General features: G+C 37.7%; 1 protein-coding gene across 1 annotated transcript; it reads left to right on the top strand.

Moving 5' to 3' along the window:
* Positions 1–5,155: 5,155 nt before the first annotated feature.
* On the top strand, positions 5,156–16,121 carry SIKE1 (suppressor of IKBKE 1). The gene is made up of 5 exons (XM_081307917.1): positions 5,156–5,405; positions 5,637–5,742; positions 6,774–6,916; positions 8,315–8,428; positions 10,092–16,121. Exons 1-5 carry the CDS (start codon positions 5,247–5,249, stop codon positions 10,191–10,193), a joined length of 624 nt encoding a protein of 207 aa, XP_081164043.1. The 5' UTR covers positions 5,156–5,246; the 3' UTR covers positions 10,194–16,121.
* The last annotated feature ends 259 nt before the right edge of the window (positions 16,122–16,380 follow it).

The following is a 16,380-nucleotide window of genomic DNA, read 5'->3' on the forward strand; positions in this document are numbered from 1 at the left end:
TAGGGAGAAACATCATAGAGGAGAAACCTCCGAAGTCCTAGAAAGTCCTCAGGAAGAGGTAGAGGATCTTTCTGGAGAGGAAAATCCGGAAGAGATCCTTAGAGGGGCACAGAGTTCTCCTCCGCCACGTGGCTTAGAAGCCCAATTTCAAAATGGCGACAGTGCAGAGTCTGACCATGACTCGAAGTCTGAGGGAAAAGAATCAGATGTTGAAATTCAGGATTTACAGAGAAATTTTAACAGGCTGTGTTTAACACTGCCTGCCCAGGCTATTCAAATTCGGCCAGTACATGCTAAAAGGACAAAATTTAACAGGTACGCTGGATTAACAATGACTTTTCTTACCCCAGTCCAGCGAGGTATTAAGAAGGCTCAAGAATAAGGGGAGGATACTAGTGGTTTTCAACTTTTTCCAGTTTTTGAGCAAGTAAATAAACAAGATCAGAGAGTTAGAGTTCATGCTGTAATCCCATTTAAAACCATTAAGGAACTAAAAAGTACATGTAAGACGTATGGTCCAAATTCACCTTTTGTACAGAGCCTGATAGAAAATATTTGCTCACAGCCCCTTCCTCCTAGCGATTGGATTTCTTTAGCTAGATCTTGCCTGAGTGGGGGAGATTTCTTACTCTGGCGCACTTATTGGATTAATATTTGTACTGAACAGACAAAAAAGAATAGAAGACAAAATTTAGAAACGCCGGTATAAATGTTTTTAGAAACAGGTAAATTTACTGATTTGAAAAGACAGTTAAATTATAAATTTGTAATATACAATCAAATAACTAATTGTTCGAAACGTGCCTGGAGGCAGATTGTCTCTAAAGACCAATCCAATTTAGTTCTTACCAAAATCAGGCAGGGTGCCAATGAACCGTACTCAGATTTCGTAGCCCGATTGTACCAGGCTGCAAACAGGTCGATCGGAGAACTGGGGGCAAGTGAGTTTATTGTTAAACAATTGGCATTTAAAAACGCAAATAAGTATTGTCAAGAGGTTCTTAGGCCGCACCGCAAAAAAGGGACAGTTTCTGAGTTTATCCGCTTATGTTCTGTAATCCAAGCAACTTGGGAGGCTGGGGCAGGAGGATCGCAAGTTTAAGGTCTCATCAACATAGCAAGGTAACTTAGGGAGACCTGTTTCAAAATAAAAAACAAAAGGATGAGGCTCAGTGGTAAAGCACCCCTGGTTACATTCCCCAGTGCAAAAAAAACAAACAAATAACAAAAATTAAAAATTAAAATAAAAGATCTCAGAACTTACCATATGGGGAAAGAAGAAAGAGTAAAACAGGGTACTTAATAAATGCAATATGGGCCAGGTGTGGTGGTGTACACTACACTAATTCCAGTGACCCAGAAGTATCACAAGTTCAAGGTCTGCCTGAGCAATGTAGCAAGATCCTATCTCAAAATAAGTGAAAAAGGGCTGAAGATGTAGCTCAGGGGTAAAATACCTTTGGATTTTATCCCCACTAACAGAAAAAAAGAAGAAAAGTCAGGAGAATATGAATATATTCAGCAATTGAAGACCTGGATAAGGTCAAACAGATGGTAGTAGGAGAAAGAGTTACAAGAATGGGACAGATTGAAAGCTGGGGCTGTGGCTCAGTAATAGAGCGCTTGCCTAGCACATGTGAGGCCCTGGGTTTGATCTTTAGCATCACATAAAAATAAATAAATAAAATAAAGGCATGGTGTCTATCTATAACTAAAAAATATTTTAAAAAAGAATGGGACATTCATAAAACAAAGGCTATAGTCAAAAACATAGGTAATAAAGCTTAAATTCCTAGGGTGGGGATTTTTGGTATTGAACCCAGGAGCACTTTACCACTGAGCTACATGCCCCCCAGGCCTTTTTTTTGGTGTTGTGTTTTTGGACACAATACCTTTATTTCTTTATTTTTAGGTGGTGCTGAGGAGCAAACCCAGGGCTCACACATGCCAAGCAAGCACTTTACCACTGAGTGACAACCCCAGCTCCCCCAGTCCTTTTTCTTTGAGACAAGTTCTAAGTTGCTTAGGGCCTCAATAAGTTGCTGAGGCTGGTTTTGAACTTGTGTTCCTTCTGCCTTAGCCTCCCAAGTTGCTGGGATTATAGGCATGCATCACTATGTACAGCTGAAGCTTAAATTTTTTGATGAGAAATAATGATTGGTGAATGACCCAGGGTACAACCATGAATATCTCTAGAAATCAGGAGTCAAAGGAAGGCTGACTTTTTTTTTTTTTTTTTTTTTTTTGGTACCAGGGATTGAACTCAGGGGCACTCGACCACTTAGTCACATTCCCAGCCCTCTTTTGTATTTTATTTAGATACAGGGTCTCACTGAGTTGCATGGCACCTCGCTTTTTTGCTGAGGCTGGCTCTGAACTTGTGATCCTCTTTCCTCTTGCCTCAGCCTCCTGAGCCGCTGGGATTACAGGCATGTGCAACCGTGCACAGCAATGGAAGGCTGACTTTTACTGGGCAGATGGGTATATCAACCTGCTCTTTTCTGAAACAGGAGGAATGGGTTTAGAAGCAAAAACAATGAGATCAGTTTTAGACTGTGTCAAATTTGTGGTTCCTATAGGTTGTCTCTGTGAAAGCATCCTACAAGCAACCAAATATATATATCCTGTGTTCATGAAAGAAATTTGGACTACAAAGGTGAATTTGAGAGCCATCATCCCTGGATGGAAGTCAAAGCCAAATTAATGAAAGAGATTACCTCTGTAGCATTTTTTTTCTCTCTCTCAAGTACTGGTGATTGAACTCAGGGCCTCCTTCACACATGGCTAGGCAAGCTCTCTGCCACTGAGCTACATCTACAGCACAACTCTGTGCTCTGTATTAGTATTTTTCTGTTGGTTAATGGTTCTTATTTTATTTTTTTTTTTGTTGAACTGTTTCCCATCTTCCTCTCGACAAAAAAGTTATTCAAGTGTCTCCACTGTGCCAGCTGCTGGGAAAACAATGGTGAAAAGCCTTCTCTACTGCTTGTGTGACCTCTACTTACTTACCTTCAATTATGTTTTACAGTATAAACTTATTCTCCTGTTTAGAATACAAGCTTCCTGAGAACAGAGACCTTGTGTCTTATTCTCTGCTGTATTCACAGGGATTAAACAGTGCATGAAACAAAGAAGAATCTCCAAAAGCATATGTTAATGAATTTAAAAAGTCCAAAGTTTGACATACAAGGTTGACTGGTAAACTCTTATAAACCAATATAATAAACAGCACAGAAATCACTACTATTCTAGTTAGATTTATTTTCAACTTCTTTTTTAAAATTTTTTTTAATATTTATTTTTTAGTTCTCGGCGGACACAACATCTTTGTTGGTATGTGGTGCTGAGGATCGAACCCGGGCCGCACGCACGCCAAGCGAGCGCGCTACCGCTTGAGCCACATCCCCAGCCCTCAACTTCTTAATGAAACCAAAAAACAAGAAGCAAGTGGAAAATAATGTTGACTCCACCTCACCCCATTTAAGATGACTACTATCAAATGCAAAATAAAAAATAAGAAGTTGATGAGGAGAAATCAGAAGACTTATGCACTGTTGGTGGAAATGTAAAGTGGTACAGTTGCTATGGAAAACAATATCATGGTTCCTCAAAAAAATTTAAATAGAATTACCATATGACCCAGAAATTCCACTTCTACCCATTTTATACCCAAAGAACTGAAAGCAAGGTCTGAAAGAGATACTTGAACACCCATGTTCATAGGCACATTCTTTATATTCCACCCAAAAATGAAATCAACCTGAGTCCACAGAGAAACAATAGGATCAAAACTGTAAAATATACATACAATGTAATATTATTAGCCTTTAGAAAGGAAAGAAATTCTGACACATACTAAAATATGGGTGAACCTTGAGAATATTATACTAAGGTAAATGTCAATCCCCAAAACACAAATACTGTATGGTTCTGTTATGGGAAGCTGCTTCAGAAAACACTCTTAAGTCCCAATTCAAATCAATGAGAGCTTTATTTACCTGGCTACGGACAGTCACCCACCCAAAGAGACTGAAGCTCTGTAGAACAGCAGCTTCCTGGTCCATTTTTTGAGAATTTATGGACAAAAACCACAACTCAGTGGCTAATTTTCCAGTTAGCAAGCAAGCAAGTACAGAAGCTAGAGAAAAGCAATTAGCTTTGCAATTCCTGGGTTCAAGCAGGTGCTAGACAAGAGTATCCTGAGTTTGAGCAGGGGTTGGCAGGGGCGAGAATCTATTTCAAAGTCATGTAGACCCACACGTGCACTCAAACCCAGGATGTAGCTCACCACACCACCGCTGCATCCTGAGTGCAATACAATTTGTTATAAGAAAACAGGTTTCATAGAAACAGATTTTTATAGAAGGCAACAAAATGGAGTCTTAAGCCTGTCTATGACAGTTCTTGCTTTATAATGGTCTTATCTCACTTATCATATCTATAATCTATATTTTTTTACTAATCTATAACCTATAACTTACACTCTTACTGATTTTATTTATTAGTTTACACCACAACAATTCCACTTACCTGAGGTACTTACGACTAGTCAGATTTACACAAACAGAAAGTAGAATAGTAATTGACAGGAGCTTAGAGAGGAGAAAGAGAATTGCTTAATAGCTATAGAGTTCCAATTTTGCAAGATGGACGCGTTCAGGAGATGACTGTTGATGATGGTTGCACAATTTGAATACACCTAATTACCGAACTATATGTACACTTAAGAAGGGTTGACTGGGCTGGAAGATGTAGCCAAGTGGTAGAGCGCTTGCCTAGCACGTATGGGTTAGATTCCCAGCACCTGGAACGCAGAAAAAAAGTTGAGAGAGTAAGTAGGTGCACCACAATATAAAAAACAAAAGCAAAAAAAACGCAAAACAAAACAACAACAACAAAAAACCAACCACCTATGACTGAACAACAAACCACGTCAATCAAAAACAGCAGAGAACGAAGAACCTTAGACCTGTCAGCCCTACCATACTAACCACCCGGCTGTGGGAACTGGGAACAGAGGGCGGGGCAAGGGCGGAACTCCGGGGCCTGGCGAGGCTACAGGGAAGCCGCAGGTTAAAGCGGATCACCCCAAGGGCTGGGCTGCCACTGCGCAGGCGCACATACTTGCTGCCAGGCGCCTTTGAAACGTGCCCGGAAGTGACGCTTGTAACGCTGAGACAGGTCCGGGGACTACTATTGCGTATCGCCTAGGTGAGCAGGGCAGGGGCCGCGGTATTCCTACCGCTATGAACTGCACCATCGAGAAGATCCTGACAGACGCCAAGACACTGCTGGAGAGGCTGCGGGAGCACGATGCGGCCGCCGAGTCTCTGGTGGATCAGTCGGCCGCGCTGCATCGACGAGTGGCTGCTATGCGGGAGGCGGGGACAGCGCTTCCGGACCAGGTCAGACAGAGGGTAGAGGTCCTGGGCCCTCGGGTTCTAGGCACTGGAAGGGAGGAGAGATGTGAAATGGGGTCTCGGCTTGGAGTTTATTCCCGATTCCAGAGGGTTGTGGTGAGAACTGTTGCGGGATCGGGGTCAGGATCCCTGCACTGGAGCCCTGACTACTGCTTTCAGTTGCGTCTGCCACTGTACTGTTTATCTATCGTGCGCTTAGTGTGTCTGTTTGTCCAGTATCAAGAAGATGCGTCCGACGTGAAGGACATGTCAAGATACAAGCCTCACATTCTGCTGTCTCAAGAGAACACACAGATTAGAGACTTGCAGCAGGAAAACAGAGGTTAGTAGGGTCTTTTTGTGTATTTAAGATATTTCTCATACCCAGTAAAAGTTCATAAAAGTGCATATCCTATGTTTATTTACGGGGTCAGTGCTCTTATTAGGAGGTTTAATTACTAACAATAAAGTTTTCCAGATTACCCTTTATAAGGTCATCTACTGATTTTTTTCTTTTAATGTGTATTAGCAGTTTATCAAAGAGATGCTTACACAGTTGAATTATTAGACGCCTTTTTTTTTTCTTTAGGGTATACCAAACGGAGACTTGCATTTAAAAAGAGTTCATATTCTCAGAGCCTTAAAATTTAATACTTAAGTATTCATTAGAATAAACACTGAAGTAAGCTTCATAATGCAGTTAAAAAAGAGCTTCAGAGATGTTAAACAATTGGCTTTGAGTACTAAGGAACTAAGTCACAGAAATCAAACCATGTCTTCTGATTACACATCCCGTTTTATTTCTACCAGACTATGCTGCCTATGCCTACAAAGTTTTTGTTTTTTGTTTTTAGTTTTTTGCAATTGATTCAAGGGGTACTCTACTACTGAGCCACATCCCCAACCCTTTTTATTTATTTTGAAACAGAGCCTCATTAAGTTGTTCTGGTTGGCTTCAGATTTTTTATTCTCCTTCCTCAGCCTCCCAAGTCACTGGGACTACAGGTGTGGGGCAGTACACTAAGCCTAGAAAGTTATTTTTTATGTACACTGTAGCTGTTCAATTTTGTAGACTTAAACACTAAATCTGATCTTACTATATTATGGTTCACATTGTAGTGCAATTTCTGTGCATAGATTGAATGAGCTTTTGTTTTCCCCGTTAACATATTTTATGTTTTTCAAGATAACTTTTTAAAATGAACTTTTAAAAATCATAATGCATGTGATCATGTTCTTCATATATGTAGAAAATGTAATTTTTTCACTTTGAATTAATAATATCTCATTGAGTATGGTAAAATTCTGTTAAGAGTTTAACCTTGGGATCTATCTCTCAGACATCACTACCAAGGTATTTTATTTTTTTGTTAGAACTGTGGGTTTCTTTGGAGGAACATCAGGATGCTTTGGAACTCATCATGAGCAAATACCGGAAACAGATGTTACAGTTAATGGTTGCAAAGAAAGCAGTGGATGCTGAACCAGTTCTGAAAGCTCATCAGTCTCACTCTGCAGTAAGAAATCTGATAAATAAATTATAAATGAACTGAATTGAAAATTTGAGACTGTTTCACTTTGTATACTTGTTTTGGAGAAAAGAGAGTACATATTCATTGTTTATTTTGTTGTGGCTTTGTAAAGATATGGCTAAAAAGAAGGGGAGAAGAGGCTGCTCAAGTCCTTTTGAGTGGGACTATGTTCCCCTCTGCCCTCAACAAGATCTCTTTTCAAGATGTTAGTTTTTCCATGAACTATAATGCAAGTTGGTGTTGAAGGTGCTCAGTAAACACTTGGTTGGTTGTAATTGGTACATTTGACTGAATTGTAAGCTTCATGGTTTAGGGGAGCATACATTCATATTTTTTCCTTAACCTAGTTTCTGGCACATATCAGGCAGTCAGTAAAGCTGTGTTAAACTAATCATAATATGTTACTTGAGAGAAATGTTTTGTTTTGTCTTAAATGACAGTTTTTATACATTAGTCAGTGCCGATTTAATTTGAGAGACCCAGTATTGTGCTTTTTTTTTTTTCCTGGTGGTGCTGAGGATTGAACCCAGGGTCTTGTGCATGTGAGGCAGGTACTCTACCAACTGAACTGCTTTCCAGCCCCCCCCCCCAGTATTATTGTTCTATTTGTACAGTTTTTCATAGTTGTCATTGTACATTCACATGTACTATATCATTTAATCCTGGATTAATAGATTGGAACCTCACTATTTGCTTCAGGGGAAGTCTACTGAAATATGTTCATGGAATGCATTTTCAAAGTTTTAGGGAACAGGGATATTTTAGATATTTGAGTATCTTTCATCTGGAAGAAAAAAAATTATTTTCTGTGGTCCAGAGAAAACTTTAAAAAGATAAGAATTTAGCTCATATGGAAATACTTTCTAAGAGATATAGCCAAAGATAAAGGAACCTCATACTGTGATAAACTTCCTGCCAATAAAAGTATTCAAACTTGAGTTAAATAGCTACCTAAAGTCCAACTTCCAGTGGGTAGTTAGACTACAACTGATCTGTTGAGTGTGAATACCACAAACTCACTTTATTATGGCTCAGATTATTGGTTAATTTTGGTGCAACTTCTGTGGCATAGATTGAATGAAGGTTTTTGTTTTTCCTATTAACATATTTATATATTTCAAGGTAACTGGTTTGGTTTTCCTTTTTTTTTTTTAAGTTGTAGATGGACAAAATATTTTTATTTTATTTGTTTTTATTTTTATGTGGTGCTAAGGATCGAACCCAGTGCCTCACACATGCTAGGCAAGTGCTCTACTACTGAGCCACAATGCCAGCCCGAACTGTTTTTTTTAAATGAACTTTTAAAAATCAGTTCATACGATCCTGTTCTTCATATGTATAGGAAATATCACTTTTTCACTTTTTCCCTTAATATTTTCACAGGAAATTGAAAGTCAGATTGATAGAATCTGTGAAATGGGAGAAGTGATGAGGAAAGCAGTTCAGGTGGATGATGATCAGTTTTGTAAAATTCAAGAAAAACTAGCACAATTGGAGGTAAGATTGTTGCTTTTTTAGGTTCACAATTTTTTGCAGTTTTTGTCGAGTCTAGACATTAACCTGTCATGGCAATGTATTTATGTTTTCTGTGTGTGCTCACAACTTAAAATTCTTCCTTCATACTCTTTTCAGGAAAGGAAATGTAGTAAACTATAATCAATGAAAATATCAACTATGTATTAACTGGAAGTTGAGATATTATCACATTGGGAGAGTAGAGAGTGGAAGGAACAGGTTACATGTGAGCTGAAATCCCTCATTTACTGTAATAAGTCAAATAATGTCTAAAATTGAGGGAATGGTAGGGCAAGGGATGTAGTTGAGTGGCACGGCACGTGCTAAGCATCCACAAGTCCCTGGGTTTACTTCCCAGAACCATCAATGGGGGAGTGGGGGGGTGGGGGAGCAGGGGAAGTGGCAATATACCCATATTATTTAGAATTATGGAAATAAAAATCAAAATAGAGTTAACGGTGAACAAAGCCAAGAAACTTCTATTTATTTTATAGATTTAACTTTTTAAAGCTATTTCCATGTAATATTTTGATTAAAATAGAAATATATTACAAAAGAAATACCTAGTGTAATAGTGTGCCAAAAAAACATGTTAGTAGATGGTTTGGTGCTTGTTGCAAGGAGTTATCATGGGCCCTTTGAGAAACAGCAGAAAGCTAGGATGATAAGGCAGAAGGATCTGGAGTTCTAAGCCAGCCTGGGCAACATAGAGAGATCAAGTCTGAAAAAACAAACAAAAAAGAAATACTAGAGAAAAAAAGTCCAAAGTCCAGTGGAAAGAACAAGACTAGTATTTACATAATATGAAATGTTATTTAAGTGCCGGAAGAAACATACCAAAGTATCTTTATGTGGTCTCAAAGATTTATTGACCATGGGCTCTGACCTCTTTGGCAAACCCGGAAATACTATGGTTTACCAGAATTCCTGCAGAGAAAATAATGATGAAACTCCATCTGGAAATCAAAGGGAGTGACAGGTCCCAAGTAGGAATTAGGAGTTAGTTAATAGAGCGAACTTCTTTTTATTATCCCTGATTTGTCTCAGTTAAAGAAACAGCCCTAAGGAAATGTGGGACAAGTTTTACTTAATAATTCCAGTGGAAAAAACATGGCCCCAAAAGTACTACATCCAAGTTGTCTGAATGTGGACACGTTTTGGGAGCTTTGTGAGCCCCAGTATCTTCATCTTAAATAAAATATGCATGTAGGCAATGATATCTACCCTAAAGATTGTTAGGAAATAACATATATAATGCATTGACGTGGTACCTAGGTACAGCTCAGTAAGTGGTTTATCGTCTCTCCCTTTTTATCCATTTTCTAAAACTATTGGATATCTAGGAAAGGAAATTAATCAAGAGTGAAAACTTGTGGGAACAAGAAGAGTATGACAAACAGTAAATTCCTCAAGTGAAAAGGAACCTTGTGTTGTTCCTTCTATGTAGTCCTAACACTTGGTATATAAAAATTACTCCACAAATTTTAAATGAGTAAATAACTAGTATTTAGGAAATTCTTATCTAGTGATTTGTTTCCTTAAAACTAAAATGTTTTCTGTTCCTGGCCCCAAACAATGTGTTCTGACACAGTTTGACAATAAAAATACAGGAAATAAGATAAACCCGCCTTTTTTTTTTCCCCAGCTTGAAAATAAAGAACTTCGAGAATTATTGTCCATCAGCAGTGAGTCTCTTCAGGTCAGAAAGGAAAATTCAGTGGACACTGCTTCCCAACCCATCAAATAACTGAACTTCCAAGTGATGGCTGAAGATTATCTAGGAAGGAATTTATCTTTCCATCTAAGTATTATCCATCCAGTGTCTTGCCTCAGACTTGATTTAGTGTTGATTATAGATATCAGGCAGCAGTTTAGAATTCCCAGTCAATGTTGGTGTCCACAAAATAGTTTTGGGGTATATTGTGAGAATATACACTGTGTTTCACCATTCCTTCCTCTGTAAGACTACCTTTAATTTTCATTTCTGGGACCTCGATTTATATAAACTGTTTTCTGTTCTTTTTTGTTTTCATATCTCTGAAACTTTGAGCATTTTATTATAAACCAGTTCTCTTATTTTATAGAGGATCATAAGATACACTGCTAAAGATTTTTAAGAGATTTAACTTTTTACATCTTTTTGGCATAAACCTGAATTTTTTTTTTTTTTCCATTTGACAGAAGTAACATGATTTCACAGAACTAGATTGGCAGATTCTCTGATTTGTAATATCATTCACCTGTGAAGTTTTGATTCTCTCTGGTGCTAGGAGTTGGCACTTTGTGGTTGGGTGTCTTTACTCTTAATTTGAGAGAACTTACTGCTAAATCCCAGGAAATGTACTTGAAACTAAATAAGCCAACTGTTTTCCCCCCAGTAGTAGTATAGTCATCATATCATTCAACGAATGCTGAGGAATCTGTCCTGTGTATGTGTACTCACATGAGTACTTTGTTCAAATGCCAAAAGTAATTTATTTATTTAATTAAGTATAAGTAGTCAGTTTTCAATTTTGTCCTGCTAGGAAACCTTCAACTTAGGTAGTTTACCTAGGGTAAAGAGCGTATCATGTATTTATCCATATCATAGTTCTAGATACTATATTTAATTTAAATAACTTTTATTTTATAGTTAAGAACCACCATCTACTTGGATGTCATTATTAGCACTGGCATTTGGCTCTTTTGACATATTTTTTTTTACATCAATGCATTTTTATTACTTAAGGAAAGTCATTACATTTATAATGCTATATAGGCAACAACAAAGCGACTTTGAGATTCAAATTCTGGGTAGTCAGTCAGGTTCACTCATTAACTCATTCCCATTTCAGTTCAGTCACATTTCAGATCTCTAAATTACTTTGTTATATTAGCCATTTAAGTTTTTCCAATAATGGTTCAAATAAACCTGTCAATATTTTCTAGTATCCTTAGACATCCTAGTACTGCATGGGAGAGACATGATATTAAAGAGTTATTTGCTAGTGCTCTGTGTGATATAAAGCTTCTTTTGTACTGCTCTGAAGAACTCCAGATAAAACAAACAAAAGCTCCCCAAAATGTCTTAAAGGCATCTGATTCCAGTAATGACAATGTACTGCTTAGATTACTGGGTATTAATGAACAGTTATATGTCATTTTAGAATTTGTCAAATTTCTTTTCACTGTCCTGCAGAGAATTTAAATGGAAAACACTTCTACCCACCAAATGTGTGCATTTTTATTTCATTTTCCAAGAGTAAGTAAACTTTTAGTCCAGCTATTTGCCTTGAAGTAAGCCCTAAGTATGTGTCACAAGTCCATTTGGGAAGCAGGTATCCTAAGTTTTCTTGAAAATGATAAAGTTATCACGTAGTTCATTAAGATATAATATAGCATTCTTTGCCTTTTGTTCTTTTAGAGCAGTTTATGAAATTCTTTACATCACAGATTTCAGGGTAAATCTATACATTAACCTTTTCTCCTAGGAAATCAAAATCTTGATGTCCAGTGACTCAGGAGGCTGAGGTGGGAGGACTGCAAGTTTGAGGCCCCAAGTAACTTAGCGAAAACCTGTCTCAAAATAAAAAGGGCTAGGTATGTAGCTCAGTGGTAAGATGCCCCTGGATTTTCTAGCAACCCTCCTACCCCAACCCCCCAAAAAAAGGGGGAAAAAAAAAAAAAGCTTGTTTTATGAGTGAAGAGTTTTCAGTGCCCTACATATAAATTCTGGCTGGTGGTAATGTTATAAAGGTAATGTATAGTTAGAAAATTAAATGGAGAAGGAATGCTCTTCTTCACTTTCAGTGAATATTAATGTCTTGCCGTAGATGGAGGAACTTGACTGGTTTGCAAAATTTCAGTATAAAATTATTATTTCTAGTGAAAACCTATTTGAGAATATTAGCCAGTTTTAATAGTTTGTAATTAGCCAGGAGTGGTGGTGTACTCCTGTAATCTCAGGGACTCAGGAGCCTGAAGCAGGAGGATCACAAGTTTAAGGTCACGCTGGGCAACTTAGTGACACTCTATCTCAAAAAATAAAAAGGGCTTGGGATGTTGCTCAGTGGTAGGGGGCCACTGGGTTCAGTCCCCAGTATTGGGGGGGACCATAAATGTCCTATAATTAGCATAATATATTCAGCAAGGTAACCTTACAAATAGTGTCTTATATTAATAAGGTGTTAATTACAGCAGTTCCTTATGCATATTCAAACATTGAAGGCATATTTCAATATTCCTCAACATGTGGTTCGCTAACCTGCTAAAATAGAAATTTGAGGATAGGATCCAGGAATTTGTATTTTAATAATCATCCAGAGTAACCTGTAAGGATAAAAGTTTAAGAATATGTAGACTGTATGCAAAGCATTAGAAGTTGTGAGTTGAAAAAGGCCTTGACATTTTCTGATGAATGGTAAGGGGAAAAAAGCAAGGGTCATATAATGCAATATGATAAATCCATATAAATATGTATAGGAAACAGGAAAGACTATTTAAACTTGAAACAACAAATGGCTAGGAGGAGAACCAGAAAACCTTGGTGTCACAGAAGCAAAGTATAGATGGTACTGCCAATAATGATTACCATTTATTTAATGCTTTATTGTGTATCCGGTACTGATATATAATCTCCACGTAAACTGTACCCCACTTTACAGCTACTCAGGTACAAGGAACTTATTATTTATCTAGACTGGAACCAAGGCAGTCTAGGCACTTACTCTTAAATACATTTCTTTGTTTTATTCAAATACATTCTTAACCACCAAGTTAAGGTGCCTTTAAGTGCCAAATATTGTACAGTCGTGGTTCTCTTTTTTTTTTTTTTAGTTGTAGATGGATACAATACCTTTATTTTTTATATGTTTTATTATTGATTGAACCCAGGGCCTCACACATGCTAGGCAAGCGCTCTACCACTGAGCCACATCCCTGGCCCAGTTCGTGGTTCTTAATTAGCAAAATCAATTTTTATTAATAGGGCAAAAAAAAACTCAACTGCTTATACATTAGAAAATACCATTAATTCAATAAATGGAGTCAACTAAAAAGATACAACTATTATCTGTTTTCCAGAATGGCATAGTTGAGAGTACCTGTGCTTGTAACTGAAAGGATCAATGCTTAATTGGTGGTTCTTACCACATACAGGAATGGTGCAACTCTGTCTTTCCAATCTGCCTCTGTTTTGTTGCTTTTCATCCTTCATGCTATTTTCTTGTAGTTGTTAGAAAGTTGCTGCTGTAGCAGATGTCATGCCCATGTTCAAGACAGGAGAAAACTACAGGAAATGGCTGGTATTGCCTATGTATATATCCCCTTTTATGAGAAAAACAAAGCTCTTCCAGAAATTCCAAAGGATTTCCCATTGCCATATTTGCCTGGCCTGTTAAGTGGCTATTTCTAACTGCAAAGGAGAATGGGTACGTAGCTGGCCCAAGTAAAATGAGAATTCCAGCAGTGCCGACCTATAATCCCAGCGGTTTGGGAGCCTGAAGTAGGACAATTGTGAGTTCAAAGCCAGCCTCAGCAAAAGCAAGGCACTAAGCAACTCAGTGAGACCCTGTCTCTAAATAAAATACAAAACAGGGATGTGGCTCAGTGGTCAAGAGCTCTTGAATTCAATCTCCAATACCCCTCTCAAAAAAGAGACTATTCCATTAACAGAAATTATATTGAGAAAATAATGCCTTTCACGTTGTCAGGTCCTTTCAAGTATTAGTTAAAGGAATGTATTGATGTTAAATATCCAAAAGAATGGGCTGTGGCAAATATCTGTTATTTCCTTCTTGGCTACCTAATATCCTAACTCGTATGTTTAGGGAATCCCTCACCAAATGAGGTAGAGAATTTGAAAGTGTCAGATATATGTTTTCACGGCCTACTTTACAGGTAGGGAATATCTACCTTAAACTTTAAAGTTAGTGGTACAGTGAAAGAGGAAATTATGGCAGAAAATGTTGACCAACAACAATGGCTATTACATTAGCTCCACAGAAGAGCAGCAAGATCGGTTTTTCTTCAGGGACAAAAACTCAATATCTAGTGTCAACAGATTGGTACTGTAATCTGCAGTGTCTGCCTAACAGTAGAGACTAGAGTTCACTGAAGCAATTCTCAGATATCACTGGAGACTATAACTTCCAATTCTGGTTTCCTGATTGGCCTAGAGATCTTCTTCACTTTTTTTCTCTCTCCCAGGGCCGAGGACTGAACTCAGGACCTGGCGCTTGCTAGGCAAGCAAGTGCTCTGCCACTGAGCTAAATCTCTACCCCAGACTAAAGATCTTAAGAATTACTTTTAATAAAATTATTTTTTGTTAAAACTGACCCAAATTTGCCTATAAATAAGAATACTGATATAAAAAATGAAAAGTTTTAAAAACAACTATGCACATGTGGTTTTGATTGATACTTTATAAATTATTTCATATTTTATATATATATATTATTGAGGGGGCAAGCATGGGAGATTGAACTCAGGGGCACTCTACCACTAAGTTACATCCCCAGCCCTATTCGATCCTCTTGCCTCAGCCTCCAGAGCTGGTGGGATTATGAGCATGTACCACTACTCCCCACTTGCATTTATATTTTAATGTATTTGACACGTTAAAGAGTAAATGTGGGTCTGGGGTTGTGACTCAGAGGCAGAACGCTCCCCTAGCATGTGTGAGACACTGGGTTCAATCCTCAGCACCACCTAAAAATAAAATAAAGGTATTGTGTCCATCTACAACTAAAAAATAAATATTAAAAAAAAGTAAATGTAAGCCAATTGCAGTGGCATACATATAATCCCAGTGATTCTAGAAGTTTAAAAGAAGGAGGTTTGAAAGTTCAAGGCCAGCCTCAACATTTTGGCAAGGTCCTTAGCAATTTATGGAGATCATGTCTCAAAATTTAGAAAAAGGCTGGGAGTGGTGGCACATACCTGTAATCCCTCAGAGGCTGAGGCAGGAGGATCAAAAGTTCTAGGCCAGCCTCAGCAATTTAATGAGACCCTATTTCAAAATAAAAAGGGCTGAGGATATATGACTCAGGTAAAGTGCCCTTGGGTTCAATCTCAGTACCCCCTCCAAGAAAAGGGTAAATTAAGCATGAAAGTAATTTATCAATCATAAGAATTCACTGCCTAAATTAAAAATTAAAACATTACTAATGCTGGGGGTGAGGGCATAGCTAAGTGGTAGACAGCTTGCCTAATGTGCATGAGGCTATAGGTTTCATCCCCAGCATCACAAAACAAAATGAAAATAAAACATTACCAGTACTTTGCATTTATCTGTTTGAGTTCTTCTCTCTCCCCATCCTGTACTCCGTCTCTTTAATAATTTTAATCACAGGTAAAATGTCTTAAATATATGCATCCCTAAAGTGACTTATTAGTTTTCTTCCTTTTTGAACTTTACAGAAATTGTATCATACTATATGTAATCTAAGGATTTTTTTCATTGTTTGAGATGCACACATTTTGTTGTATATTGCTATCATTCATTTTCATTGATGTATATTTCATTGTATGATTATGCAGTGTATTGTTAAGAAATACATATATATAGGCTGGAGGTACAGCTCAGTGGTAGAGTGCATGCGTAGCATGTACAAGGCACTGAGTTCAATCCCCAGCACTTAAAATAAAAGAAAAAGAATGGGGAAAAAATAATAATAATAAAATACATTTTTTTCAAAATCTGTACTAAATCTGGCTTATTTTTAATTCCCCCTCAAACTATCTCATTTATATTGATCTCATTTAATGAGAAGCAGTCATATTTCATATTTTGCAGTTATTTCATTGGTTTGTGTCATGCAACTTTCAGAATGAATGAAGGAATGTTATCCAGTAATGCAGTGGAAAAAAGACCACTGCTGTTTCTTTTGTCACTCTCCAAGAAGGCTAAACAGATTGGGTCCTATTGGGCACATGCCTGTAATCCCAGCAACTC

The sequence above is a fragment of the Spermophilus citellus genome (assembly GCF_964194105.1).
Source record: "Spermophilus citellus genome assembly, chromosome: 9".
Classification (NCBI taxonomy): domain Eukaryota; kingdom Metazoa; phylum Chordata; class Mammalia; order Rodentia; family Sciuridae; genus Spermophilus; species Spermophilus citellus.

Coding starts and splice junctions, on each gene's coding strand:
- SIKE1 (XM_081307917.1), top strand. CDS start 5,247: ATGAACTGCACCATCGAGAAGATCCTGACAGACGCCAAGACACTGCTG. Junction 5,406..5,636: donor GGACAGCGCTTCCGGACCAG/GTCAGACAGAGG, acceptor CTGTTTGTCCAG/TATCAAGAAGATGCGTCCGA. Junction 8,429..10,091: donor AAAAACTAGCACAATTGGAG/GTAAGATTGTTG, acceptor TTTTTTCCCCAG/CTTGAAAATAAAGAACTTCG.